At 38.5% G+C, this 26,233-nt stretch overlaps 1 protein-coding gene across 2 annotated transcripts; it reads left to right on the top strand.

Annotated features, from left to right (window-relative positions):
* Window positions 1–379: 379 nt before the first annotated feature.
* Window positions 380–26,233, top strand: XPOT (exportin for tRNA). 2 transcript variants are annotated; one of them, XM_042872575.1, is made up of 25 exons: window positions 380–481; window positions 2,784–2,920; window positions 4,749–4,831; window positions 5,502–5,558; window positions 7,104–7,173; window positions 8,383–8,601; window positions 9,209–9,393; window positions 9,763–9,931; window positions 11,028–11,264; window positions 11,581–11,619; window positions 12,902–12,964; window positions 14,442–14,566; window positions 15,902–16,046; window positions 16,207–16,326; window positions 16,488–16,582; window positions 17,371–17,440; window positions 17,875–18,113; window positions 18,585–18,870; window positions 20,723–20,912; window positions 22,128–22,244; window positions 22,330–22,445; window positions 22,887–22,934; window positions 23,594–23,665; window positions 25,086–25,142; window positions 25,650–26,233. In XM_042872575.1, the coding sequence occupies exons 2-25, from the start codon at window positions 2,861–2,863 to the stop codon at window positions 25,674–25,676; spliced, it is 2,889 nt and encodes a 962-aa protein (XP_042728509.1). In that variant the 5' UTR covers window positions 380–481; window positions 2,784–2,860; the 3' UTR covers window positions 25,677–26,233. The 2 variants fall into 2 exon arrangements, with proteins under 2 accessions (XP_042728509.1, XP_042728511.1); XM_042872577.1 differs by lacking the exon at window positions 22,887–22,934.

The raw sequence follows: 26,233 nt of genomic DNA on the forward strand, positions 1-26,233 counted from the left end.
GGGGGCACTTTCTCACGTTATTCTCAGAACAGGGTAACCACGGTAACGGCACTCGCGAGGCAGACGCTGCAAGCTGCCTCCACCCGTTAACGGAAGGGGTGCGGAACCACGCTCCCGACCCCTGTGAGCAACACGCACGGGTCCGCTGCGATGCGTCGTTCGCCCTCCGGAACGCGGGCGGGGCGGGACTACAGCTCCCAGGGGCCGCGGGGAGCTCGGGTAGCTCGGGCTGTCCCGAGGTGCCGCAGGGTATTGTGGGAGCTGTAGTCCCGCGGTGCGGCGAAGGGGCGGAGGCGCCTTCCCTTCGCTTCCCGGACGCGCTTGGGCCGCGCCGCCTCCCCCGGGCCGCCTCCCTCTGCTCCTCCCGCCGCCAGCCGAGGCGGCGCGGCCTGCGCGGCCCGGCCCGCTCCCTATGCTCGTGGCGACGTCGGAGCTGCGGGGCGGGAGCCGGCACTGCCGCGATGGAAGAGTGACCGGGAAGGTAACGGCGGCCGGGCGGGAGCCGGGGCTCGCCGACCGTTGTCGGGCGGAGGCCGTGGCGGCCGCCACCTCGGCGGCGGCGGCCTCTGCCGGTTTGCCGGTCCGGCTGCGGGGAGCGCTCCGTACCCCGCAGACCTGCGGGGCTGCGCCTCTGTGCCGGAGGGCCGCGCGGCGTCGGTGGGGGGAAGGGGAAAAAAGCTGGGACTCGAGGAGCTGTCGGCTGGCTCGGAGCGCCGTGCTGCCCGGAGAACTTTCTAGGCTACGGGAGAAGTTGTGGGAACGGCCGTCATTCGGCGCTGCTCGTACATACGTTAAGCCGGCGTAAAGGCTTCGGGTCCTACGAGTGCCTGAGGCTTGCGGCAAGCAGAGCAGGCAGCAGAAAGAGCGCGTAGGGTTGGACAGAATGCTCAGCGAATTAAAACAGCGCGGACGTGGCTCTGCCTGCTGACGCGGCCTTGTAAATACCCCCGAATGAATGGTGTAAATGAGGGGCTTTAATTGCTAATTGTTCTGATGCTCATCACCTGTAGTGCGTGCTCTCAGCACGCTTATGGCTCAGCCCTGCCTGCTCTGAGGACCGCATGCCTTTGACCATTAATGCTGTTACACGTCCTCCTCCCCCACCCGAGCCGTGACCGCGTTTGTTCCTTGTGTGATGGCCTTCTGAGTGGGCGAATCAAGCTGAAACCCTTAGAACAGGTTATATGGTCGAAGATCAAATGTTAAATGTGCTTATGTCGTGTGTGCAGAGGTAACAGAGCTGGCTGGCTCTGCTGTGAGCTGAACGTGTGAAGGGAGCACACCTCTGAGCCACGGTACTTTTAATAGCAAGGCTTGTCACCAGTGAGTAGAATATTGCTACTTGGGGGACAGAGATTCTAGTGATAATCAGCGGGAAAAATAAACCAACAATGGCCTGGTTAAGATGGTTTTATTTGTGTAACTGTGGGCCAGGCCCCAAGTGGAAGAAGACATACAAGAAAGCACAGTATTCTTACAGCATTTTTCAGAGTTTGTTTTTGTCTGACTACTCTGGATATCAGTTATGGGGAAAATAAGCTGAGGGTGCAGAGATGGAAACATGGGGAGAGCAGCTTTAATCCCTGGAGGTTCTGACCCTGAGCAGGGCAGCTCTGTGTTGTCAGGCAGAGTGCAGAGCTTGTTTTGCCACAACTCTTCGCTTTGTTCCAGACTTTCTGGTTCCTCTTCTGCCACGACTTGCATTTTTTTTTCGTTTTGTATGAATTCTTTAGATTTTCCCTACTAAGCTGCCCTTCGTGTTGCATTTAGTTACAATTTTTCTGTAATGAATTGTACAGAAATGTCTGCCTGATGTCGCGTTGATTGCTGAGCTGTCCTTTTCAGGCTTGCTTCCTCGGCTGTCGCTGTGCCACCTTTCTTCCAGTGGGGGAGGTGATGGCAGCACATGCACCAGGCACGCAATGCTCAGAAATCGGAAATTCTACCTGCAGGCAGTTTGAAACAGCAGTTCCTTTGAGTTTCGTCTCTTCCTCTTGTGTGCTTTTTTTCCCCTACCTCCTACGTGCTTATATAACAAGGCCTTACTTAGGGCCTGAGCAACTCTGTTGCCATGTGGGCATGCTTTGATGTCCTGGTGCATTTTTGGATTCTCTTGCTGTTTAACAGCATCCGTGCATTTAACAAAGATTTTTTGATCCACTTTTTTATCCAGCATATTGCAGTATGGCCTGTAGAAACACCTGATCTTCAGAACACTTGTCCAGCTTCCTTGTTAGTTTTACACTGATGTGTCTAAATAGAAATCATCCCTAGTAAATTATCATCCACTAATAGGAACAGACCACTTTGTTAACAGCTCAGTATGATTTATTTTGTGGCTAATGTCTGATACCTCTCTAATGTGTGCTTGCTTTAGAAGAAAGGCCTGGTAATGCTTTTGTTCCCTTAGAGGAAATGGCATTATAAAGCATTTCAACAGTATTTCAGAGCAGAAATGCTTATTTTTGCAGTGGCTGAGCTGCTGTCTATCACTTAAGTAGCTTGTCCGTGCTTATGTCACGTCTTATTGAAACGTCCTTTGTGTGCTTGAAATTTGAGTTCAAACCTTTCCTTAGAACAGTATAGATTATACTATTTTTCTGTTACTGAAAGTGGATGAAAAGATGTAGGATTCTGAGATCTGTATCAGAAGCATGGTCATGTTTTGGTGCAGTGCATACAATGTGTTTGAGATTGGTGCACACAATTCTGTGGTTATTCCTGTCCTGCTTTTAATTTTTATTGTTGTGCGGAGCGAAGAAAACTTCTTTTTCTATTTTCAGATGATCGTAGCTTCCACTCTAGAAGAAGTGGGCAAACCTGTTAGCAGGAGTAGGAAACGGAGAGTATAGCAATAGAGATGGATGAGCAAGCCCTTCTGGGGCTGAATCCAAATGCTGATGCAGACTTCAGACAAAGAGTACGTAACTGACTTGTTTATTTCTCTAATAATTCGGGGTGCTGCTTCAGTGAAGAAGTCTTGTAATTGCTTTCTTGATTTACGCACAAAGGGTTTGTGGTGGTATGTAGGGAGTGCCATGTTGCAAGTGTGTATCGAAGCTGAAACACATGTTGCCAGTCCAGTGAAACTATGGTTAACTTGTATAGAATTTGTTTCTCTGGGCTCTGGCTTTTTCAGTCCTTTCAGTTCTAGTCCTTGTTCAGCACTTTAAGTGGATTCCTGTGGGATGGAAATCAGCCCCTGGAAATGCCAAATTGCTCGTGATTTCCTTTTAAACCTTGGGCGGCAGTTTGGGGGCGGGGGGCAGGCTGTTGTGTTTTTTATTTATCTTCATTTATTGTTATTTTGAATGGATTACCTGCCTTGAAAGCCTTCTAATTAAACACAGGTTTTTAAATTGTGGTAAAGTTTAGTGTAATTTAAAGTCATGATAAGCAGGAACTTAAATGATACGAGAGATGCTCACTTGGGAAGGCATTTCTAGTTTTAAAACTATTTAATGAGTAAATGCTTACTTATCAAATTGATTCAAATACATATAAGATGACATTCAGTGAAACCTTTCAGAAGTGAGAATACGAGCATCTTCTTTGGATGTTCATAAAACAGCCCTGAAATGTGTAAGGAAGTTAAAACTGTAATTTGATGCATCCTGGCGTTGCTAAGCAGCCTGTTAAATCTGTTTGTTGGGGATGCTTGTCCTTGAAAAGATGAGTATGGCTGGACTGTAACGTTTTGTCAAGAAAATGTCACCGTACATTTGAAGCTCACAGATTTATTGACCTTTTAACCATGCAATCTGCGTACTTCTAAAATACTTCATGGTGAAAGGTGAGTAATTTTTTACTCCTCATGCAGGAAGTGACATTATACTACTTGACTTTACTAAGTATCAAACCTTAGCTAATTAAACTGTTCACTGTAAGGAAGTTAGTGCAGGCTGCAGTGATTTCTTGTTTTAAGAACTTAATTCAACTCTCTGAGTAATTATTTTGATGAATGTAAACAGTCATGATAGTTGAAATACAAGTCTTTATAGGCTTAAAATGATGTCAAACTCATCTGAGTTTCAGAAATTATTTTACAGTTTTGTATAACACACCACACAATCTGAAAGCAATTATGTCAAGGCAACTGTTTTTAGAAGAGTCTTAAAACATTTGGTAAGCAACTTTGGCATCTAAAATCTGCCTGAAATATACATTTCTTAGCAGCCTCTGTAATGGATTCATAAACTGACTATTGTCAGCTGGTCAGTGAGAGATTTGTGTTTGAATGTTGCTTGGAATGTAGAATACAAGCAAAGTAGTGCAACAGAAATGGGTTGTTTCAGTGAAGAAGTCTAAGTCTCTTGCTCTTTAGAATTTGCGGAGGGAATTTATAACTTGGACTTGAACTTCCACCCCTGGAAGTTGTAATCAACACCCAAGTGAACAAGGCCCTGAACGAATTCCCATAGCTGACCCTGCTTTGAGCAGGCAGTTTGCACTGGACTGTCACCAGAATTCACTTCCAACTCTGCCAGTTATGTGACTGTGACTTTTTCACTATTCAAGTAACAAAATGTTAAGTGGAAACGAGCACCTGTAGTGTTTGGATTTGGAGGAACACCTGCTTTGTGTTAATGAGGGAGCCAGACAAAAACTTGGAAGTTTCCAAATACCATGTTTTTTGAAGGAGAGGTGTGTCTAAGTGTGAACAAGATGTTTTGCTGTGTGCTTTGGGTCTTGTTTCATTGCCATTTTCTGTGTTCTTTATCACATGAAACTTAATTGGATGTTTACAGGCGCTGGCCTACTTTGAGCAGCTGAAGATATCTCAGGATGCTTGGCAAGTCTGTGCAGAAGCATTAGCTAAGAGTATATACAGGTAATGTAAATAAGAATCATTACTTATTTTCATTGGTAATGTAGACTTTATATACAGAAAGCTCAGGAATAGTTCTACTGAGCAAACCATCCCATTGTTCCATATGCAAGGATTGTGCAGTCAGCACTGTTTTTGCACCAAGTTGTGTATTCAGATCTCAAATAATAGGTTATTGCTGTATTGTAGAATAGTGCAAGCTGGAAGGAAATTCAGGGCTGTGTCTCTATGGAATAACAGTGGCGATTTATGGAGAATACTTAGATGATTTTTCAAAGCTTCCCTGATTCCAACCCGTAGTATGTAGTCATTAACAAAACTGTGAGAAATTTGAAAAACACCATTTTACCAAGATACACAATTTGTAGATTTTTTTTTGAAAGACATGGTAGAATAGGTATTGTAGTTCTGTGTGCTTAGTACCAAACTCAGACTGTAATAAACTGGCAGGCCTAGAAAAGAATATTATAAGAGGAAACATCAATATTAATTCTCACTTTTATCAGATGAATTGCTCGAGTATTCACTGTTTTTCCTTAGCCTTTTTTTCTAGTGTGCCATAATTCTTGGTTTGCCAAAGGCACTGCCTGGTTGTAATATTTGAGGTTTTTTTTCCTTGACAGGGAAGTGTACTGCAGTGCTTCCTCTAATAGAATTTTCTCTTCTTTTCTAGTGATGATCACATCAAGTTCTTTTGCTTTCAAGTTCTGGAACATCAAGTTAAGTTCAAGTTAGTATTCTTTCTTGATACCAACCATGTAAATGTATTTTGATTTTTCCCTTTTTATTCTGCTTGCAAATAAAATGGCATGTCACTCCCATTATTCTTGAGTAAAACTTCTCAGAACCCTTATTCCAAACTGGTACCTCAGTGTTGTTGATGAGGCTTAACTGAGTTCACAAGGCTTTATTTTATTCCTTTTGCTTTTCCTGGAAGAGAAGTAGCTGGTGTTTAAGCAGTGCACTTTACTCAGCTAGTCCAACAGTTCTGTTTGGCCCAACACAGACCTGGTCACTAAGTATGGGATGAAACTTAGCACTTTCCTTCAAGCATTGCTCTACTACCACTGATTTTCAGAGAAGAATTTGTCCTGCACATAGCAGCCTTGCTCAGTACAGCACTCTGGACTTAGACGAAGCCCTGCTTGTGCAATAAACATGGCAAAGATGTTGTGATGAGTGAGTATTTTCACTGAGTTGTGTATCTGTAGCATGGTAATTTTAGCAAAAAACAATCTAAAATGGAAGATTCATTGCATGGAACTGTATTTGTTCCGTACTTTGGACTCCTTTGGTGTGAGCTCGAACATCTCGCCAGAGGTGTCTGCCTGCCAGTTGGGATATCGTTACAACTGGCTGCAGTGCACTGAATGTTTGAGTCAGGCTGTAGGTGGGAATAAGCTGTATTTTGCAGCTGTGGTTCACAATTGCGTATTGGACCAAAAATCTGAGGCTGAGCTGTTTGAGATCTTGCTTAGTTTTACATCACTGTTCTCCTTTATGTCCACGTTCCATTTCTGTTTGCTTCTTGCAGTAAATTTTCTGTTCTCCTGCTTCTCATTTTTTCTCTGTTTTCAGTGGAATTGCTTTTTTTTCTTCTACTTATTTATAAAGTAGCAGGGACATTGAAATCCCACTCAGCAGTTGTCAGGGCCATACCATGACTATAGCACCTTGGAGAAGTAATTGCAGGAAGTTTCTTCTCAACTTTTCTAGTCCTCAGATGGAATATGTGTGGGCAGTATTAGAGTTGAGCTGGTGATAACACAGAATTCTGGCAAGGCTTGTGTATGTACCATGTAAAGTGGAGTTCCTTGTTTGTTTTGTTTTTCTTGTTTTGACATATGTTTGATAGTAAATGCACTGCAGGGTCAAATCAGTGAAACTTCCTTGAGATCTTCAAAGAGTGTAGAACTCAGATTTCAGCATATACAAATGTCCATCCTTTGCCCCATGGTTTATGGTCAAATGTGTGTTAATGCGGTCTTAAGATCTTGTCCTTAAAGCAGGGCAGCCTTCCCACAGAACTTCAGGCTGCTTAGGAGAGGCTTCAATGCCTGGAATTGTAATTAATTAATAAATCTTTTTTTTTTTTCCTTTTTTTTTTTTCCCTTCAGAGTTTTATCGTGCAAACAGCTTTGTAAATTCCTTTTCCTTGGAATTTTTCATTGACATTAATATGCAATGTTGCTATTAAATGTGTTTTTACTTTAGTGAATGTAAATGCTCTTGTAAAGAAGCAGTTATATTTTGATCTCTTTATGCTTTGTTTCAGATACTCTGAGCTCACTGAAGTCCAGCAGCAGTTAATTAGGGAAACGCTCATAACATGGCTGCAAGCCCAGGTAAGTGTATTTACAGCAGTTTTGCACTGCAGGCTGACATAATGCGCTGAGTGCAGGCTAAATGTTTAATCTGTCATTTGAGTTTAAAGATGGTTTCCTGAAGATACGCATTATCTGATGGTGAAAAACTTCTAATGTGCTAATCATTATTAGAAATCCTTTCAAATGTTTGTTATGAGAAAGTCTGTGCTTGAAATTAATTCTAAATAGAAAACTCTTACATCAGATAATGGTTGTGGTTTAATCAGTTGTGTATGAAGTAAGAAGCATTAACAGTTTTCCTGTGGTGAAATATGATCTAGATTCCTGATGTTGTTGACTGTCTAGAATAGGAATGGTAATTTGTTTTTAAAACCCTCCTGGCCTAAATCCATTTTATTTGGAGTACCAGCAGACATTTGGGAACGAATGGAAAAGACTTTTGAAATAACCCCTCTGGTAACATTATGGTAGTGCATTGGCTACTCTTTCTTGCAGAGGTAGTTACTGTAGCTAAACTTGTAGTAACAGTTGGACCCAAGAGTTTGCAATATGTAGAACTTTCAAGCAAACTGATGCAAATCTTTGTCTCTTCCTGCCACTATCTAGTTATTATTCCTATCCTGTACTGGCAACTAAGATACTTGCTTTGTTTGTAGAAATTTGAAAATGAATACAATATATTGCAACATGAAAAAGAACAGATCATTGTGAAGTGGATCACATCGTTTTGGTTTTTTTTTTTTTTTTAAATTTTTCCTTGGTGTCCCATTTCAAAGGAATTTATGTAAAAGAGAAGGGAGGGAGGGAGAATGATTGATAGTAACAGCTTCCATTTTTCCCTAAAGAAATGAGACCTAGAAGAACTTAATACCATTCTTACTAGCATCTAACTTAGGTAAAACCAGCTACGTGAGAACCATAGCTTTTTTTTCCAGAAGTTCTTATTTACTTCAAACCACAAATTAAGAAATCTTATTTTAGTTTTTTAATAGCACAGTTAATATTTTTGCCTTGAATGAAAGATTTAGGACTTAAGACCCAGAAAGAATGTTTTCCCTGCTTTGTTACAATTGAGCTTCTTCAAAATCATTAGAAAGGAAAAGCTTTTTATTAGTCTCACCAGTAAGGCAGAAGAGAGGTACTGCACATCACTCTGAAGAGATCAATGAGCATGTATGATTTTTCTCTACTTAAGAATGAACAAATATAATATCTTATTTCTACCAGATGCTGAATCCCCAGCCTGAGAAGACTTTCATTCGCAACAAAGCAGCGCAAGTCTTTGCACTGCTTTTTGTTACTGAATATCTCACCAAATGGCCCAAGTTTTTTTTTGATATTCTATCAGTAGTTGACCTTAATCCACGAGGCGTAGATATGTACCTCAGGATCCTGATGGCTGTCGATGCTGAGCTGGTAGACCGGGATGTTGTTCATACATCAGAGGCAAGTTGTTATTTCACACTAATATTTGTTTTGAAGTTCCAAAAAATTCTCTACTTCAATCACAGTACAAGATTTGCAGAGAGATTTTGTTTGTTTGTTTGTTTGTTTTTTCCCTATGGCATCTCTGCCTCGGAGTCATTAGGGGATTTAGATCCAAAAGCTTTATGTTGCTTAATGCTTTTTATGCTTTCGTTCTTACAAGTTAATGCATTTTTTTTTTTTGCTTGAATAGCTAGCAAACAAAAACTAATGGGCTGAGTTAGCTGACTTCGTGTTAGATTGACTCATTTCACAATGGTAATATCTTCTAGTGCGTGTTTGAAGGAGTCCTAACGTCAAAAATCCATTTAATTATATAGAGAACTTTTTTCTTCCTTGCCTGCCTTTCTTCAGTGTCTGGGCATCATGGTAGAAAAAAAGAAGGAAAAGCTATCGTATTTTTTTTTCTTTTCTGCAAGAAAAATGAAGGTGCTTTTTCTGGGTTTTTGATTTGAATTGTTCATCTTGGTAGAACAAGTTCTGGTAGTGGATATGAGAATGCTACTAGCCTGAAAAAATGCTATTAGTGAATGACAGTATTAATTTATTGTTTTCATTGTGTTGATAGGAGGCTCGTAGGAATACTTTATTAAAAGATACCATGAGGGAGCAGTGCATTCCAAGTTTGGTGGAATCGTGGTACCAAATCTTACAAAACTATCAGTACAGTAACTCGGAGTTGACGTGCCAGTGCCTTGAAGTTGTTGGAGCTTACGTATCCTGGATCGATTTGAGCCTGATAGCCAATGAAAGGTATGGTTTTTTGATGGAATGTTTAGGTGGAACAGAAGAAACAACAGAACCTGTTAGTATGCTGCCTGTGTTTCCATGAAACCACATGAAAACTTGTCTTAGAATAGAGACTTTAATTATATATAAATAATTGAGTTTTTTGTTTTAATGGAGTAATAGAATTTGCAAGTAAGCTGATATAATGACCAAAACAGACACTGTACCATTTGCTGTGTTCTCCTTAAAATATATCAAATACTGGATTTAATCAGTACAACAGGCTATAATGATTTCATTTTTATAAGACATTTTTAATTTTGCATATGAATAGTACAATTGTATGATGCTACTGCAGATATACTAAGTATAAATTTCTCTTTTTTCCCAAAGGTTTATAAATATGCTGCTAGGTCACATGTCTGTGGAAGTTCTCCGGGAAGAAGCCTGTGATTGTTTGTTTGAAATTGTAAATAAGGGAATGGACCCAATTGATAAAACAAAATTGGTTGAATCTTTATGTCAAGTGTTACAGTCTGCTGGCCTCTTCAGTATTGATCAGGTTTGTGAATTGATTTTACAATAGCAACGAGTCATGGGTTTCAAACAGTTCTTAAACAAGCAGATCACAGAAAACTGTGAAAGTAAGTGCACAGATGTAGGGAGAATCAGCTGTTCTTCTTCATCACAGTTAAATGCTTGCACTTTCCTCATACTGAAATTAACAGGTGGTTATTAATATTCTTTATTCATTTAAATCACTGGTTATTTCATAAGGTGTGTTTTGCATACCATTTATGCTGTTCCTATGTTTTGTTCCTTTGTATCCTTCTTCAGGAATTACTCTGCAACAGGTATTGTAGACAAAGTATTTTAAGAATGTAGCCAGGACAGAGTATTTCAGGGTGAGACAGGAGACGTGCTTTCTTAAGGTCATGTACATTGTTATACCTGCCTGCACCAGCAAACAAAAGTCTTGAAACGCTGATCTGGGAACTGGAAAAATGGACCAACCAACTAAACGTATGTTCCCTGTGCAGTAGCAGTGCTTAAGGAAGAGCTGTTCGCTATGTGCTGTGAAGGAAGAGGAACCTAGTCCTGATGAAGCTGTGGCTCTTGGATTGCAAGGCAGTTATCTCTTTATTGTGAAGTCTTCATCAAATGTATGTTCCTACTGGAAGGCCAAAAATGTGTAATCATCAACTCAGGAGTTATTTCTCTAAAAATCTTACCTCAGTCTCTTAAGAGCCTTGTTATTCCTCTGCTGTAGTATAATTCTGACAGGGAGCAAACCGTTTGTTTTAGATGACTGGTCTAGCAGTCTCCCTCCATTCTAATCAATGTATTTCTGCAAATGGAAGCCATAAATATTGAATGGTCACTCACTTTTACAGGCAGTACTGCCTGTTGCTTGCTATCAGTATTTCTGAAGTGAGGTGCAGCTGCCTATTTTTTAAAGTTGTCACATGAAGGGCAAATATGAAGAGATGGGGCATGGAACAAGCTGCTGTTGCATAATGGAGAATGCATAATCCTTAAGTTCATGCCACGTAGACCTGAGTTCTGCTAGTATTTTTAATCAGGTATCATTTCTGGATGGTTGGACCGGGTGATCCTGTGGGTCTTTTCCAACCTTGGTGATTCTATGATTCTTACAGGAAGATGATGTGGATTTTCTGGCCAGATTTTCTAAGCTGGTCAATGGAATGGGGCAAGCATTAATAGCTAGTTGGACTAAATTGATAAAAAGTGGTGATATGAAGAGTGCTCAAGATGCTCTGCAAGCCATTGAAGCAAAAGTGTCCCTAATGTTGCAACTGCTAATTCATGAAGATGATGATATCTCATCTAATATCATTGGCTTTTGTTATGACTACCTTCACATCTTGAAACAGGTAAGTATGCCTGACTTCAGTTTAACATTTTTTTTATATATATAATTTGCTTTGATTTTGTGGGAATATATGAAGCTAATGCTTTATGTAAGCTGCCTTGCAAAATAGTCTTTTGACTAATTAGCGTTCAGTATTTTCACAGACTGTGGGTGTACTTTTCAGAGAGTTTTGTTTAGAAATCTGTAGCAACTGAGTTAAATCCTTGTAAGTGGAAAAGAGGCCTGCTTCATATGGTTGTTAAAAGCAAACCTGTATTTTGCTATTAGTAGGAAAGAGGTTACTATGCAAGAAATAACACTTGAAACTTTTTTTATAGCTTTCTGCACTTTCAGACCAACAAAAAGCTAACGTAGAGGTAAGTATTAACTTTTTTTTTTTACTAAGGATTCTTATTGACATTTTATCAGAACTTTTCATTTTGTTGCAGCAAATTGTATATAATTTATATGCTTTAGGATGTCCATGAGACAGTAATTAAAATTAAATAGTAAACTATGTAACCTATGTTGAATTGTATATGAAGGTGAAAGCGATTTAAGTGCTTGGTCTTCCCAAGCAACCTCAGTGCTGTAAGTCTGTCTTGCTGTGCTCCTTGACAACTTCTTGATGAAATGTTCTTTAACCAACGCAGAGGATGTTTTCTCCTGAAATTTTTTATCTGTATTAAAACCTTCCCTCATTCCAAGAATTGGAAGGAATATGGGAAGGGTTGTCATAAAATAAACCCTCGTGAGTAAAACTTACAGAAGAAGCTGCTGCTCAGATGTAACATTTGCACTTAAGATGAGCAGCTACATGCTAAGTATTATGTGAAGCAATGCATTAAGCTGAAGTATATAAGCTTAATTTTATGCATTAAGCATTAAAATATGTGCATCCAGTTTTAGAAATGGAAAACTTTGTATCTTGTGTTCAAATCAATTTTACTGCTGCAGCACATTTAACACACTTAAAATCTGAATGTGTTTCTATCTAGAAATCTATGATTATGTTGAATTTGCTTTTCTACTGAACTTCCTGTTGTAATTATTTCTCAACTTCACTGAACACATCTTGAGGGGTTTTGTTAGACTGAGAAACAGTCGTACCAACCTTTCTTCTTTCATTCAATTCACAAAACGAAAATGTTTGGAAGCATCTTTTTGCTGACCCAACATAGCTTGCTAACCTGGGAAAAAAGAAAAAACAAACCCAAAGCCCACGACCAATTTTGAAGGGGCTGAGCTACCAGAGACAAAATTTTAAGGTTAAGCTGACCTACCTCTTTGAAATGTAATCTCAGAGAGCTGTTCAGCTTCCTCTGCCTAGCAGAGATCAGTCATCTCTAATTGCTCTTTTTTAGTGTGAACTGAACTGCACAGGTTAGAAGCAGGAAGTAAAGCCAAATAATGCTGCTAGACGGAGGGCTCGAAGTCATTTATACTGTGTGTCTGAAACTGCATGTGTATCATTTGGATAGAATCTATCTGTTTCAGTATGCACTGTGAATTCAAAATTTCTGAAAACAGTAATTCGAATGGGATGTAAATGTTTACAAATATTTTAACATTTGCCATAATGTTTCCTTTTCTGTAGGATTTTGACTGTTGCTTCTTATTGCTTGTCTGCTTTTACACTTACAGTTCTGTTTATCTTAGGCAATCATGTTGGCTGTTATGAAGAAGTTGACATACGATGAAGAATATAATTTTGAAAATGAGGTACTGTATGAATAAACAGACAAATGCAACTTGAATTGCACGTCGTAAAACTTTCTCACATTCTAAAAATTCATACCTTTCTTGGGCTAAGGGTTTGAATATAGGAAGCTAAGGTCTGTAGACAAATATTTCCTGTGGGGAAAACTTGTTTTATTTAAACCTAAGAGCATGTCTTCATAGGACAAAGCAACGTGGTAAAAGGATATTCAAGCAGTTTGGTTAACAGAATAACTCTGTCTGCTTTTGTGCAGAGCTGTTCCTGGACAAATATGACTGTGCTGTTAGCTAAGCATAGCTGTTGAGCTGGCTTATTCAGAGTGAGTTTGCACGTTTCTGCTGTCATGCAAAACCATTTGAGAGACATTTAAGAAATACTGCTCAACCTATTTTAGATTTAGATTAAGAAGAGGTCAAACTTCTGCAGAAAAATAAGCTAAAGGTCTTTGATTTCTTTCTTCCCCTTGCATCTCTTCTAGCCAGCAGTAATGGCTGAATGTGTTAGGCAGTTCTGCTCTGGGCTATTCAGAGAGCTGTGATCTTAGAGGTGAACTTGGACTAGATGTAGTACATGTTAAATGTTTCTGTCAGATTAATTTAAAAATCAGCTAGATGCTGAGGGACATCTTCATGAGGAATGAGTCTATTTTAAAGAACTGGGTCAAAAATGCTTTTCTAAGAGCATTTTCTTTCTTGTACATAGTTCACTCTGAAAGTGAAGCCTCCTATTTATTTCTATGGAAGCTACAACAGATACAGAGAGCAGAATAATGCTATTTGATAAAGCAAATTCTCAGCTACAAAGCTATTTTTAAACATAGTCACCACCATTAGCTATGCATATTTGCCAGCAATGAACAAAAGCCTGCATGCCACACTCATCCAAATCTTCCTGTCTGACCAGGAACCACATTACCCACTGCCTCACTGTTCTCACATCCACGTTTTGGTTTCCATAAGCGTTCAGCAAGCATCAATGAATGCCCATGGGTGCCATTTCTTATGCATAGAGGAGGAATTCACTGACACACCTTTGCTTCCTGAGCACTTCCATGTCAGATGCCATTATGTCAGAGTGCCCCTCTGCTGCCATCTGTCACGTGACAACATAATGAGATACTGGTGGGAAGATTCAAACTCTGCTGCCATAGCACCAACATCCATCTCTGACATCCTGAGCTAACAGATAGAATAGGAGACACTACTTTTGAAGCCACACTTTTGTATTTATGGTTAGTTTTCAGTTTGGGAAAAAATTTGTGTTTTTCATGTGTTTCTGGATTGAATGCAGTGCATCCCAGTGTATCACAACCAGACAGTAAGGGAGCTAGCTGCTATGTTGCAAGGTTATTACTAAATTTTCCAAACATGAAGTATGGTTCTTACATATACACATTTTTGTTTGGGATGCAGCTGTCTAAAGTGGTTCTGGATATATTTAACGGTGAAAATGTGCTTCACTGATGCGAGTGTTTTGCAGGGTGAAGATGAAGCAATGTTTGTGGAGTACAGAAAACAGCTGAAGCTGTTGCTGGATAGACTTGCTCAGGTCTCACCAGAGTTACTGTTGGCATCTGTCCGCAGAGTTTTTAACACTACACTTCAGTAAGTTTTTTAAATTATTTTTTTAAGCTTGTTTACTGAATTGTTTACCCATAGCTTTCTTGCCTTTCTTTCTGTCAGGCTTTGCACTAACAGTAAGTGTGAAGTACCACAGCAAAGCCTACTGATAAAATAAGCTGGTAACAACTTTGGTAGTGTGACTTTGTATAGCTTCGTGATAAAAATCTTACCCAGTTACTTAGGAAGAAGCAGCTTTCTTTTTGTAACTTTATTATTAGCTAGGTTTTTGTTTGTTTGTGTTTTTTACTTCTGGTGGTGTTTCTTCATCTTTTTCACTTGCCTTCTTGACATGCTCTTGTCCGAATGGCTGCTTTACGCCATCAGGAAATGTTAATGACACGTGGGAAGTTATTTCATGTACTACTGCTAGCAGGAAAAAAAAAAACAACCCACAAAAAAAACAGGTTGGATACAGAAAAGAAACAACAGTGAAGATTTTTTTTTTTCTTCTTACAAAAAGAACTGGACCAATCCTGAAAACCATGTAAATAAAGTAGGTGCCTGACTAAGAGAACAGCTGAAATCTAGTATTGTCTGTGCCTTCCTTGTGCCTTGCTTTTTATTGTGCCCTCTTTTTAAGTGATACTGAGTGACTTGTCAACACATCAAAGTAGATAGTTTTGTGCCTGTCACAGAGTTAACTAGTTCAATCTATGCCTGTGACAGTACGCCCCTGGTCTCCCCCCCCCTGCCCCGGCCCCACAGAAATAGGAAGGAAGGAAGGGAGAAAAAAGCAGCGGCAACAATCTATGGAGGAAAACTTATTTTACTATGATATCGGAATGCAAGATAACACAATAAATCAGAGAGGAGAGAGAGTTTCTGAGACCGAGTCAAACCTGAAAAGCTTGGAACGGCCAGGAAAGCAGCCTCCAGCACCCAATGCCAGGCAGTAAGAGACTGCCTAACCCAGAAGGGCCAGATCCCGTGACTTCTGTAATGTACAGGGATAGGTACCTGGAATTGGAGCATTAACACTTTAATGCCCAGTGCACTACATGATGTTTTGATGCAGAATACTGAAAACAAAAAAAAAAAAAAAAAACATAAAACCATGACAGTGCCTAAATAAACATTTGGAGAAATCTGTAGCTTTCAAGTTGAAATTGGTGAAAGAAGATTGGTGGCACTCTGAAGGAGAGATGGTACATCTTTGGATAAGATCTTCAAAAGCATTCTGAAATACAGCATTTATTTTCTTTGCTGAGTTCTGCTCATTTGTGCTATACATCTGAATGCTCACAAGAAAATACTAACATGGTAGGTCTGTGATTATTTCACAATCCATAGTGACTAAGAGGATCTTCTCATTTTTAGGAACTGGCAAACTACACGATTTATGGAAGTAGAAGTTGCAATAAGGCTGTTGTATATGTTGGCTGAGGCTCTTCCTGTATCTCATGGTGCTCACTTCTCTGGTGATGTTACAAAAGCTACAGCTTTGCAAGACATGATGAGAACGGTAAGCAGGTGTTACTTGGGAAGTATTTGAAAATGCTAACATTGACTGAATCATTTCAATGCAAATGGCTTATATTAATTACCAGCATTTCAAATGCTTTGTAGTTTGGTGTTATAAATGGCTAAAGTGCTAACTTGCTAATGCTTTTTTTTTTTTGTAGCTGGTGACTTCTGGTGTTAGTGCCTATCAACATACATCAGTGACCCTGGAATTCTTTGAAACAGTGGTTAGATATGAAAAATTCTTTGCTGTTGAACCTCAGCACATTCCAACTGTTCTAGTAAGTTTCATCTCATTCACATATTCAATTAGATAGGTTTAGATATGTTGTTTAGGTTTAAGAACTTATTTTCTAAAGGTCACTAAAGAAATTGGCTATCTTATATTGTTGGATGATTAGCTTTCTCTCCTTGGTTAGACTGAAATGCTTTCTAATTGCAGATGGCATTTTTAGATCACCGTGGTCTTCGCCATTCAAGTCCAAAAGTACGAAGTCGAACAGCTTACCTTTTTTCCAGATTTGTCAAGTCTCTTAAGTGAGTAAAAGATGTACAGATGTATTCATATGGTGCAAAAAACATATGTGCAGTAAACTCAGTGCATGTTTGAAACAGGCAGGGTTTTAAGCGGACTGCTGTGAAACAGACTAATGTTCTTACAGAGTTGTCCTGCTCTTTAATATCAAGGGTAGTAGGGGAAAAGTTCACCATAGAATAATGAACTTGAATGCATATTCTTAACTTATTTTGACAAGATGTTAAAATTGATCGACTGTATAAGTATCTGCATTGCTTCTCCTCAGTAAGCACAGTTGATAGTGAGTGGATTTGAAGACTCCCAAGTTTTAACTTCCTGTATCTAACCAAATTCTGAGTATTCACAAAATTTATATTGGTGGAGTTTACTCAGGCTCTTACAGCCTTTCAAATAGTTCCATCTTGCTGGTCTCATTTAACAGGCATGTTTGAATGTAGAGGCAGGAGAACCTCTAAGGTGGTGCAGATTTCAGAAGGATCATATTTCTTAATTCTTAATGAAAATACTCAGAAAAGTGATGCTATTTATGCATTTTTTAAAATAATTAGGCAGAGAAGTGTGTATTTTTCACTCTGCCATGTATCTGTTTTACCCACTGCAAGCACCGTATGCATAACTCAGACTTGTCTACAACAGTGTTCTGATACTTGAAGGGATGTTCTTTACCGGGCAGGTAGTTTAATGTCAAGATTTACAACTTAAGGAAAATGCCAGCAATTTTGCAAAAACAAGAAAAAAAAGCCCAACCCACTTCTACATAGTGTTTTGTTCTTGTATTTTACTTCAGTAAGCAAATGAATCCCTTTATTGAAGATGTTCTGAATAGGATACAAGATCTACTGGAACTCTCTCCTCCTGTGAGTATTAACAGCAGTTTTTTTGTAATAAATAAGTCTTGTGCTTATTCATCAGTGTGCCCAAATAGTGAGTAGTACACAAGCATTTAAACACAAATAATTGTCTTGATTTATTTATTTTTTTTTTTAAAGAGTGAGATCACCTGCTTGTGTTTGTGCCTAACTTTTAATAACTTTGCTTATTTGGATTTCTGTAGAGAGAGATGTATAGAAGGCTTTTTGAATTGTATAAAAATACTTGTTCCTTCAACAACATTTTACCATCCACATAGTAATGCTACTTGGGCAGGAAAAGAATAAAAGTATTTGTAACTGTATTAGAAAGATAAAAGAAATGCATGATTAAAGAAAAAGTAATAATTTCAACTTTTTTATCAGAAGATGACTTTGATAGAGGATACTTAGTGAATTATGCCTGTTGTCTTCCATTTTAGGAGAATGGTTACCAAGCTCTGTTAAGCAGTGATGATCAACTTTTCATTTATGAAACAGCTGGAGTATTAATAGTTAACAGCGAATACTCTGCAGAAAGAAAACAAGCTCTAATGAGGAATTTGTTGACTCCACTGATGGAAAAGTTCAAGGTATTATTAGAAAAACTGATGATGGCACAAGATGAGGACAGACAGATGGCACTGGCTGACTGCCTCAATCATGCTGTTGGGTTTGCAAGGTAGGTACTGTGCAGTGTCTGTATGTGTGTTTCTGATTGGAGTAAAATGGGATTTATTTTAAAGAATTTAAATTGAAGAGTTTACTGGGAGGAGAGGCTGAGTATCTATCTGTGATTTATTGACCTAGAAAATCCCAGCAGTTATAGAACTTCAGTGTCCCTTTAAAAGAAAAAAAAAGAATGATAAGGATGTAGATGAAGAGAATAGTGCGTAATACAAACTTCCTCTACGAATTGTCTGGGGCTGTTCTGATCCTATGATGTTTGTGGTACGTTAGAATTTAATTCTCTAAAAGCTGTCAAAGCATAACTACTACTTAATGGATAATTGCTATTTCTGTTGTTTGGCTCCCACGTCACAAAATATAATGTTCTAGTTAAGTGTCTGGGCTGCATATGTACGTTGTTCTCAGTGTTATTGCTTCTCCATTATCCCGAGCTTGTATAAAACTTGGTGCATTGCTTTTACAGCCGAACCAGCAAGGCTTTCAGCAATAAGCAAACTGTAAAACAGTGTGGCTGCTCTGAGGTATATCTGGACTGCTTACAGACATTTCTGCCAGCTCTCAGCTGTCCATTACAAAAGGAAGTCCTGAGAAGTGGCGTTCGCACTTTCCTTCACCGTATGATTATTTGCCTAGAGGAAGAAGTTCTTCCATTCATACCTTCTGCCTCCGAACACATGCTCAAAGATTGTGAAGCAAAAGATCTTCAAGAATTCATTCCTCTTATAAACCAAATAACAGCTAAATTTAAGGTATGGTATTACTAGTAAACAAGTCTTCAACCACAGGAGTGCGTTGCTGGACTCAAAGTACTAAAAAGAGTGTTTTTTCTTGATCAATCTCAGAATTTGGTTATTTCTAAACTTTCAAAGTTAATACTTGGAAATGAAATGTTACTTGAAGCTCAAAAATATTAAGTTTTACAATTTACAAGATCTTACTGGAGTGTTGTACTAAAATATATACTGAAGCATCATGTCTTATTCAAAATAGATGGAAAATACTGAGGTTTTAAAAGAGGGACATAAGGATCAAGCAAAGGTTGAAATGCTGCCTTTAAGAGTTACCCAGTCCTAATTTCAAAGATTTTGAATGTGAAGTCAATAAAATACATTAAATAACTGACCTATTAACGGTGGTTCGTTTCTTAGCATTACCACAACAATACTGCACAGTCACAAACATGTAGGTTGCTCTGAAAGTAATGCCTCCTACTTATTCCATGGAAACTACTCCAGATACAAAGTGCACGCTAGCTTATTTGATAAAGCAAATTCTCAGCTACAAAATGCTGTTCTTCGACATAGTCACCACCCTTAGCTGTGCATTTTTGCCAGCGAAGAGCCTGTGTGCTGCACTTATCAAAATCTGCATGGCCATCCAGAACGTGGCTTCTTTTTCATGTTGTGTCGCCACTGTTGAAACACCACTCACTACCTCAGTGTCACAGAATCACAGAGTTGTAGGGCTGAGAGGGATCTGTAGAGATCATCTAGTCCAACCTCCCTGCCAAAGCAGGCTCCCTAGACCAGGCTACAGAAGTAGGTGTCCAGGCAGGTCTTGAATGTCTCCAGATAAGGAGAATCCACAACCTGCCTGTGCAGCCTGTTCCAGTGCTCTGTCACCCTCACTGTGAAGAAGGTTTTATGTGCATTTGTGCAGAATTTCCTAGGCTTCAGTTTGTGGCCATTTCCCTTCGTCCTATTGCCATGCACCACTGAAAAAAGTCTGGGATGAGTCTGTCCTCATATCCATTGCTTGGTCTCCATAAATGTTCAACAAGTGTCAGTGAATTTCAGTGGATGCCATTTTTTTCCACATGGAGAAATCAGTGACACGCCTTTGCTCCATAAGTACTTCCATGTCAGACACAGTTCTGTTTGACTGTCCCTCTGTTGCTATCTGCCACTTGGCAACAAGATGCAGTGGGATACTGGTGGGAAGGTTCAACCTCTATTGCCATACCATCAACATCAGACTCCAGCATTGTAAGCCAACATAATAAAATAGGAGGCATTACTTTTGGAGGAGCTCTTGTGATATAGGAAGTCATTGCTGTATGAGAAGGCCAAAAAGCCCTACAAATAGGTTTAAGCAAATTTTTCTGCAGAATGCAAAATTTAAATTACTTCTGGGAAGGAGAAATGTGTTTTGTGAGCAGTTAAATAGAACCATAATATGACTGTATCAAACTGGTGTGTGGATCTTTGGAATGTAGTGGGGGGGGGCAAGGAATTTTTGAAAAAAAATGAAGTATTTGAGAGATGAGGGAGGAAGATTTCTGTTACTGTAGTCCTTCTCACAAGTTACACTACAAGCAATTCACAACAGTTAAAAGGAGTGTCAAGTGAAGAAAACCTAAACAAAATATGCAGGAACAAGACTTGATAACTTGTTCAAGTGGAATGCTTAACTTTTTATGGCACTGTACTGTTTTATTACAACATGTTGAAATAAATCATCTAGGTTCATTGGGCTTATCTTGAAAGGTAGGAATTGGAAATTAAAACTCCATGGCTTCATTCGTCTTCATAAAACTTCATTCGTTACAAGTATTCATTTTCTGTAACTGCTTGAGCTCACAGCTTCTTCTAATCTCCACAGACACAGGTTTCACCTTTTCTGCAACAGATGTTTATGCCACTACTTCATGCTATTTTTGAGGTGTTGCTTCTTCCAGCAGAAGACAACGACCAGTCTGCTGCTTTAGAAAAACAAATGTTACGGAGGAGTTACTTTGCTTTTCTGCAGACAGTAACTGGCAGTGGAATGAGTGAAGTCATAGCTAATCAAGGTGAGTAGTTCAGTTTCTCAAAGGATGTCACCATAGTTGCTCTCATTTAAGCTTTCTCTGCTAAAATCATTAACCTAATTCCTGCCGTGCAATATTAATTGTTAATGTTAGTTCGTTCTAAAAAAACTTAGATGGGCTAATAGTGATAGGACAAGGTGGAATGGTTTTAAACTAAAAGAAGGGAGATTTAGATTAGATATTAGGAGGAATTTTTTTATTCAGAGAGTGGTGAGGCACTGGCACAGCTGCCAAGGGAAGCTGAGGATGCCCCGTCCCTGGAGGTGTTCAAAGCCAGGTGGGATGGGGCCCTGGGCAGCCTGAGCTGGTGGGTGGCAGCTCTACCCACATCAGGCATTGGAATTGGATGAGCTTTAAGATTCCTTGCAACCCAAACTATTCCGTGATTCTTTAATTGAAATACTGTACTACACTTACCTGTTCAAGGAAGAATTTGGGTATGTGAAATCCAGATACAGTAGATGTATTCTTTCTCTTGACTGTGTCTCATGCACGTATTTGACTGATGAATCAGAGATCATGTATTTTGAAGTAGAAAAGCATTTAAAAATAGGTGCCTGTATTTAAACTGCTGGGCAAAGCCATTTTCAGCTCCCAGTTTTCATTCTGTGTTGCTCATTTTTTAAGATAAACATCAGTGACTTCTGTGACTTTTTTATTTTTTTTTACTTTCACCTTATCTTAATAACTGTGCTAAAATGCATCATGCAACTTATTACATTTACCAGGCTTTCCCAAATACAAATCAGCACTTTTTATAAAAGGAATGAAAAGTCAAAAGTCTAGTTTTGTGGGGTTTTTTTACTGAATAATTCTCTTAGCCTGTATTCTACAAATATGGCCAGGGATTTGAAAATTTTCAGGGTGACTAGGGTGGAAAATAGAACTTAGACTTACTCTCCACATCCTAAAATGTGCTATTACGTGTGGAAAAGGAAAGGATGATGTTAAGAAGTAGTAAGATGTTTCTTAAAAGAGGCATCTTAGTAGTTGTAGTAGGCCAAGAAAGTTTAAAGAAATCAAAAATAAGCAAGCTTCTGTGATGCTTTTGTGAAGTGTGATATAAATATATTGTAATGTATTGGAAGTGAGCTACTTGAGTGCTGCTGAGTTTTTAACTAACTCTATCAACAGTAGTGCAAGATTACAGAAACTCTTGTGTTGTTTGAATGACAAGTTCACTTTAATGTGCTTAAGGTGCAGAGAATGTGGAGCGTGTGTTGTTCACTGTCATCCAAGGAGCAGTGGATTACCCAGACCCTATTGCACAGAAGACTTGTTTTATTATTCTTTCTAAGTTGGTGGAACTTTGGGGTAAGACTGTCTTTCCATGATTCCCTCACAGCTGCTACTAATTCTGAAGCACAGGTAGAACATGCAATGTTATTTCTCTTTTCAGGAGGGAAAGATGGACCAGTAGGTTTTGCAGACTTTGTCTACAAGCACATTGTCCCTGCATGTTTCTTAGCACCTTTGAAGCAAACTTTTGACTTAGCAGATGCCCAGACAGTATTGGTATGTATCGCCATTGGGCTTTTTGTTGTTCTTCCTAGCATTGCCATGTGGCAGGTTCAGTAGAAAAAAGGAAAAGTGAAATGGTCCCTCGGTATTAAAGGTTGTCTCCTCTTAGAAAGAAGATATCTTATGATTTTTTTAATGGGGTACCTGAATAGCTTGTTCTTAGATGTTATAGTGCTATATTCTGTAGGTCACCTATGCTCAAAATCAAGCTATAGAATTGCAGGTTTGAGAATTTGATGCTGATCTGCTTCTTTGGTAAGAGGGGAACAAAAAATTGAAGGGAAATGTTGAGGCTGACTTAGAATGGGATGAGGAGAAAGGAAGGAACAATTGCATGAACTAACCCTTGTTTTGGGAGTTATTTTAGAATCTTTGGATGGAAATACTTAACCACTATACTAACTGAACAACTTAATATTATGCATTACATTACAGGCTTTATCAGAGTGTGCAGTGACATTAAAGACAATTCATCTCAAAAGGGTAAGCTTCATAATGCTTTGCAGGGAGTAACTCTTGCAGGTTTCCTTCTAATGCTTTTATCTGTTTCTAGAAATCAGATGTTTTCTAAGATTCATTAACTGTTCTGCTTTTCTGTATTTTAATAGGATGGCTATAGTGCTTTGTTAGGAACAGAATTAAGTTGCTAAGTCACTAATAATTCACTGCAAAATATTGACTCTTTAATTAAGGGAGAAACTTTACCATTTCTGCCTTTAGCTGATCAATTAGCTTTGGTCTCCTTTTTAAATGTACTACTTCAACTAACATGAAAGAGCAATTAAAGATGTATGAGAGAGGCCTTTTGAAAAGTAGTAAGGTTATTTTTCCGGTTTTTGGAGACTAGATTAAGAAACATTTATGAAAAAAAAAAAAAAAAGAATTTTTCATTGGCTACTGCCTAAAGCACTACAGCATATTTTAGTTTTAATGGAAAACCAAGTAGTTTCTATGTTTGTGTTACTGCAATCTTTAACTTTCTGGATAATTTCTCTCAAATGTGAGTTGAAGAGATATCTAAACAAACATTTGAGAAGTATAGATCTGTTTTAAAACTCTTGAGTACCATACAGTACAGGGCTATGACTTGCCATAAAACAGTACAAAACCACTTCAACAAATTGCGTGCTGCTTCTCTTTAGGGTCCTGAGTGCATTCAGTATCTTCAGCAAGATTATCTGCCTTCTTTGCAAGTAGCTCCTGAGATAATTCAGGTAGGAATTCCCAAATGAATGTTTGGAAAACTTAAAACACGGAAATTTTAAATGGGAACAAAATGCATGTTGACAAAACTGTTTTACTGTCCCCCAGTACAAGTTGTTCCAATATTGCATATTGAAATAGAATTAATTTAGCATAAAAAGTGAAGTTACTGCAGGAGTATCTTGTAAGAAAGAGTGTATCCAAGTAAGTCTTCTTTATATCCAGTGCAATTAATTTTTACTTGACTACCAGAAATATCAGAGTATTAGAATACTGTAAGATCAATAACTATAGTGATGTTGTAAAGTATTGGATGATCAGTTAGTATACAGAGAAGTTAGGCTAGTAAGATTATCATGTTGGGAAAGATAATCAGAGATAAATAGAAAGTATTTACCAGCATTGTAGGCTCACAAGGAGTAATCTCCAGAGAGATCCATGCTCAGTGGCAGTCAGCCCTTAAATGGGGTCTAGGAGAGGTGCAGCCAGGCTCCACCCCTTCTGGTCACACAGCTGAATTGCCTGCACCGGTGTTCTCACGGCTGACTCAAGTGGTCAATCAGAGGTTCAGGCCATGATCCAACAGTTCCCCTACAGATACTTGTAACAACTTAAAAGTAAAAGACAAAGAATGTTGAATGTGTAAGAACAGTGAAGATAAAGGTCATATTCATTGCTAAGCCACAGCACTAGCTCTGCTGTCAAAATAATATACAATATCAAAACAGGTGGGGTTTTTTGTTTCTTTTGAACTAGCTGACAGTGTAAAAGGGCTCTGAGAAGTGAAGTTTTACACTTGACCGTTGTGTCAACGTTTTATCATTACTAACCATGTGGTAACCATTGCCACGAAGAGATCGTTAGCTCTATTCTGACAATTTAAAACTTTAATTGCAATTATTTTGGAGACAATAGTAATTGGGCTTGCTTTTTTAAGTTTTCTAATGATTACAAATGTCTCCTGAACTGTAGAACTTTCAGATGGCATTAAATATATATATATTATATAGGCATCAAATACTATCTGTTGTTTGCCCCAGTGCTGTTTTCTAGTCTAAATTTATAATGTTTTTTGAAAGTGACAGAAATGCTGTACTGTAACCTGGAGTCACTGTGTGTATGTGTAATACTACTTAGGTTTGTTCATCTCAAAGACACCAAAATTTAGAAGAAAAGTGAAAAGTTTAAAAGCTCCTTGACTGCTCTCCTCCTAGGTAGTCTTGCTTCTGTTTGTTCACTTGGAAGTGAACTTGATGCCTAGATTTGAAAATACAGCTTTTCTCACCCCAGAATGTGCTTTTTTTTTTTTTCTTCATTTTTTCCTATGCTTTTCTTGGGTTGTACATGAAGGAAAATACAAACTATACAAAGCATACATTATATATGTATCTCAGGTTCTCTAGTGCTTCATTTAGTTTTTCTTCCTTACAGGAATTCTGTCAAGCACTTCAGCAGCCTGATGCTAAAGTTTTTAAGAATTACTTAAAGGTAAAGATTTTGTTTCTTAAATCTCTTTTAATTCCATTTGAACATTGACACCTAATTCAATCAAGGTGGTGACCTGAAGTAAAACTGAAATATAGAATGCTCAAACATCAGACTCAACTAATAGATAAGTTTTTAGCTAATCTCCAAATTGTACAAACAGTTGCGTGGAAAGAAGGAGCGGTAACAACAAAAGCCCTACATCAGTAGAACTACACATATGCTTTGCACCCTGCCATTTTCTTCATTAGCTCAGTATTGCTGTGGCTTGTGTTGCTTATTAGTTGAAACAACAAAAACAAATGTACTGTAATTAAAGTCAATGTGTAAAAAGACTTCATTTTGGTAGGTGTAAATTTAATCAAATAGCACAAGACACATCCTTGAAACTCTTGGTTCATTATGTTAAAGAAGAAAGTAAGCTTTGACAAACTATCTTACACCATTCCGTGTCTTAAATTCATTTTTCCCTCTTTTTTTTTTTTTTTTTTAAATAATACATTTTAACAGGTGTTCTTCCAGAGAGCAAAACCCTAAGGAAAGGACTGGAATCTCACGTATCTGTTTCCATAATCAAGAACTCTGGTTGTTAATTTATAAAAAATGCTAACTCTTGTGCCATTCAAACTGGTTTTGTTCTTAAAAAACGTTGCTTTGTGCTCACATCAGTACATCTTTCAGCCTTTGCATAAAAAAAAAGAAAAATGCAAATACCCCACTTCTGTGTCTCAAACATGAAGGTATGTGACAACATGTAAAATTGCCTGTATCCCTACACAACACTTCTGTTATGTATAAGATGAATTAAGCTTATGCTGTAACATGTATGGCAATAAAATGACACTTATTTTTTGAAATTAAATATAAAATTCCCTTCAGACCATAGAAATGGTTATTAAAATATGTACATTTTTGATACTGAGTAAAATGTTTTCATAAGACATAAAATTCATCTGTTCATGTATGGTGACATGAAAATAAAACAATCAAAGTCATTTTTGTAGATAGTCATTTCATTAAAGTTGTCTTAATGATAAAATATATATATATACCTCCTATAAACAGATTGGTTTAATAAATGACTTCATTTAAAA

The sequence above is a fragment of the Lagopus leucura genome, unplaced genomic scaffold (assembly GCF_019238085.1).
Source record: "Lagopus leucura isolate 7727_CA_CO unplaced genomic scaffold, USGS_WTPT01 Super-Scaffold_100008, whole genome shotgun sequence".
NCBI lineage: Eukaryota > Metazoa > Chordata > Aves > Galliformes > Phasianidae > Lagopus > Lagopus leucura.

Excerpts from the sequence above, each read along its gene's own strand:
- XPOT (XM_042872575.1), top strand. The coding sequence starts at position 2,861 with ATGGATGAGCAAGCCCTTCTGGGGCTGAATCCAAATGCTGATGCAGAC. Across the intron at positions 11,265-11,580 it reads ACCTTCACATCTTGAAACAG|CTTTCTGCACTTTCAGACCA; the intron begins GTAAGTATGCCT and ends CTTTTTTTATAG. Across the intron at positions 20,913-22,127 it reads TGAAGTCATAGCTAATCAAG|GTGCAGAGAATGTGGAGCGT; the intron begins GTGAGTAGTTCA and ends AATGTGCTTAAG.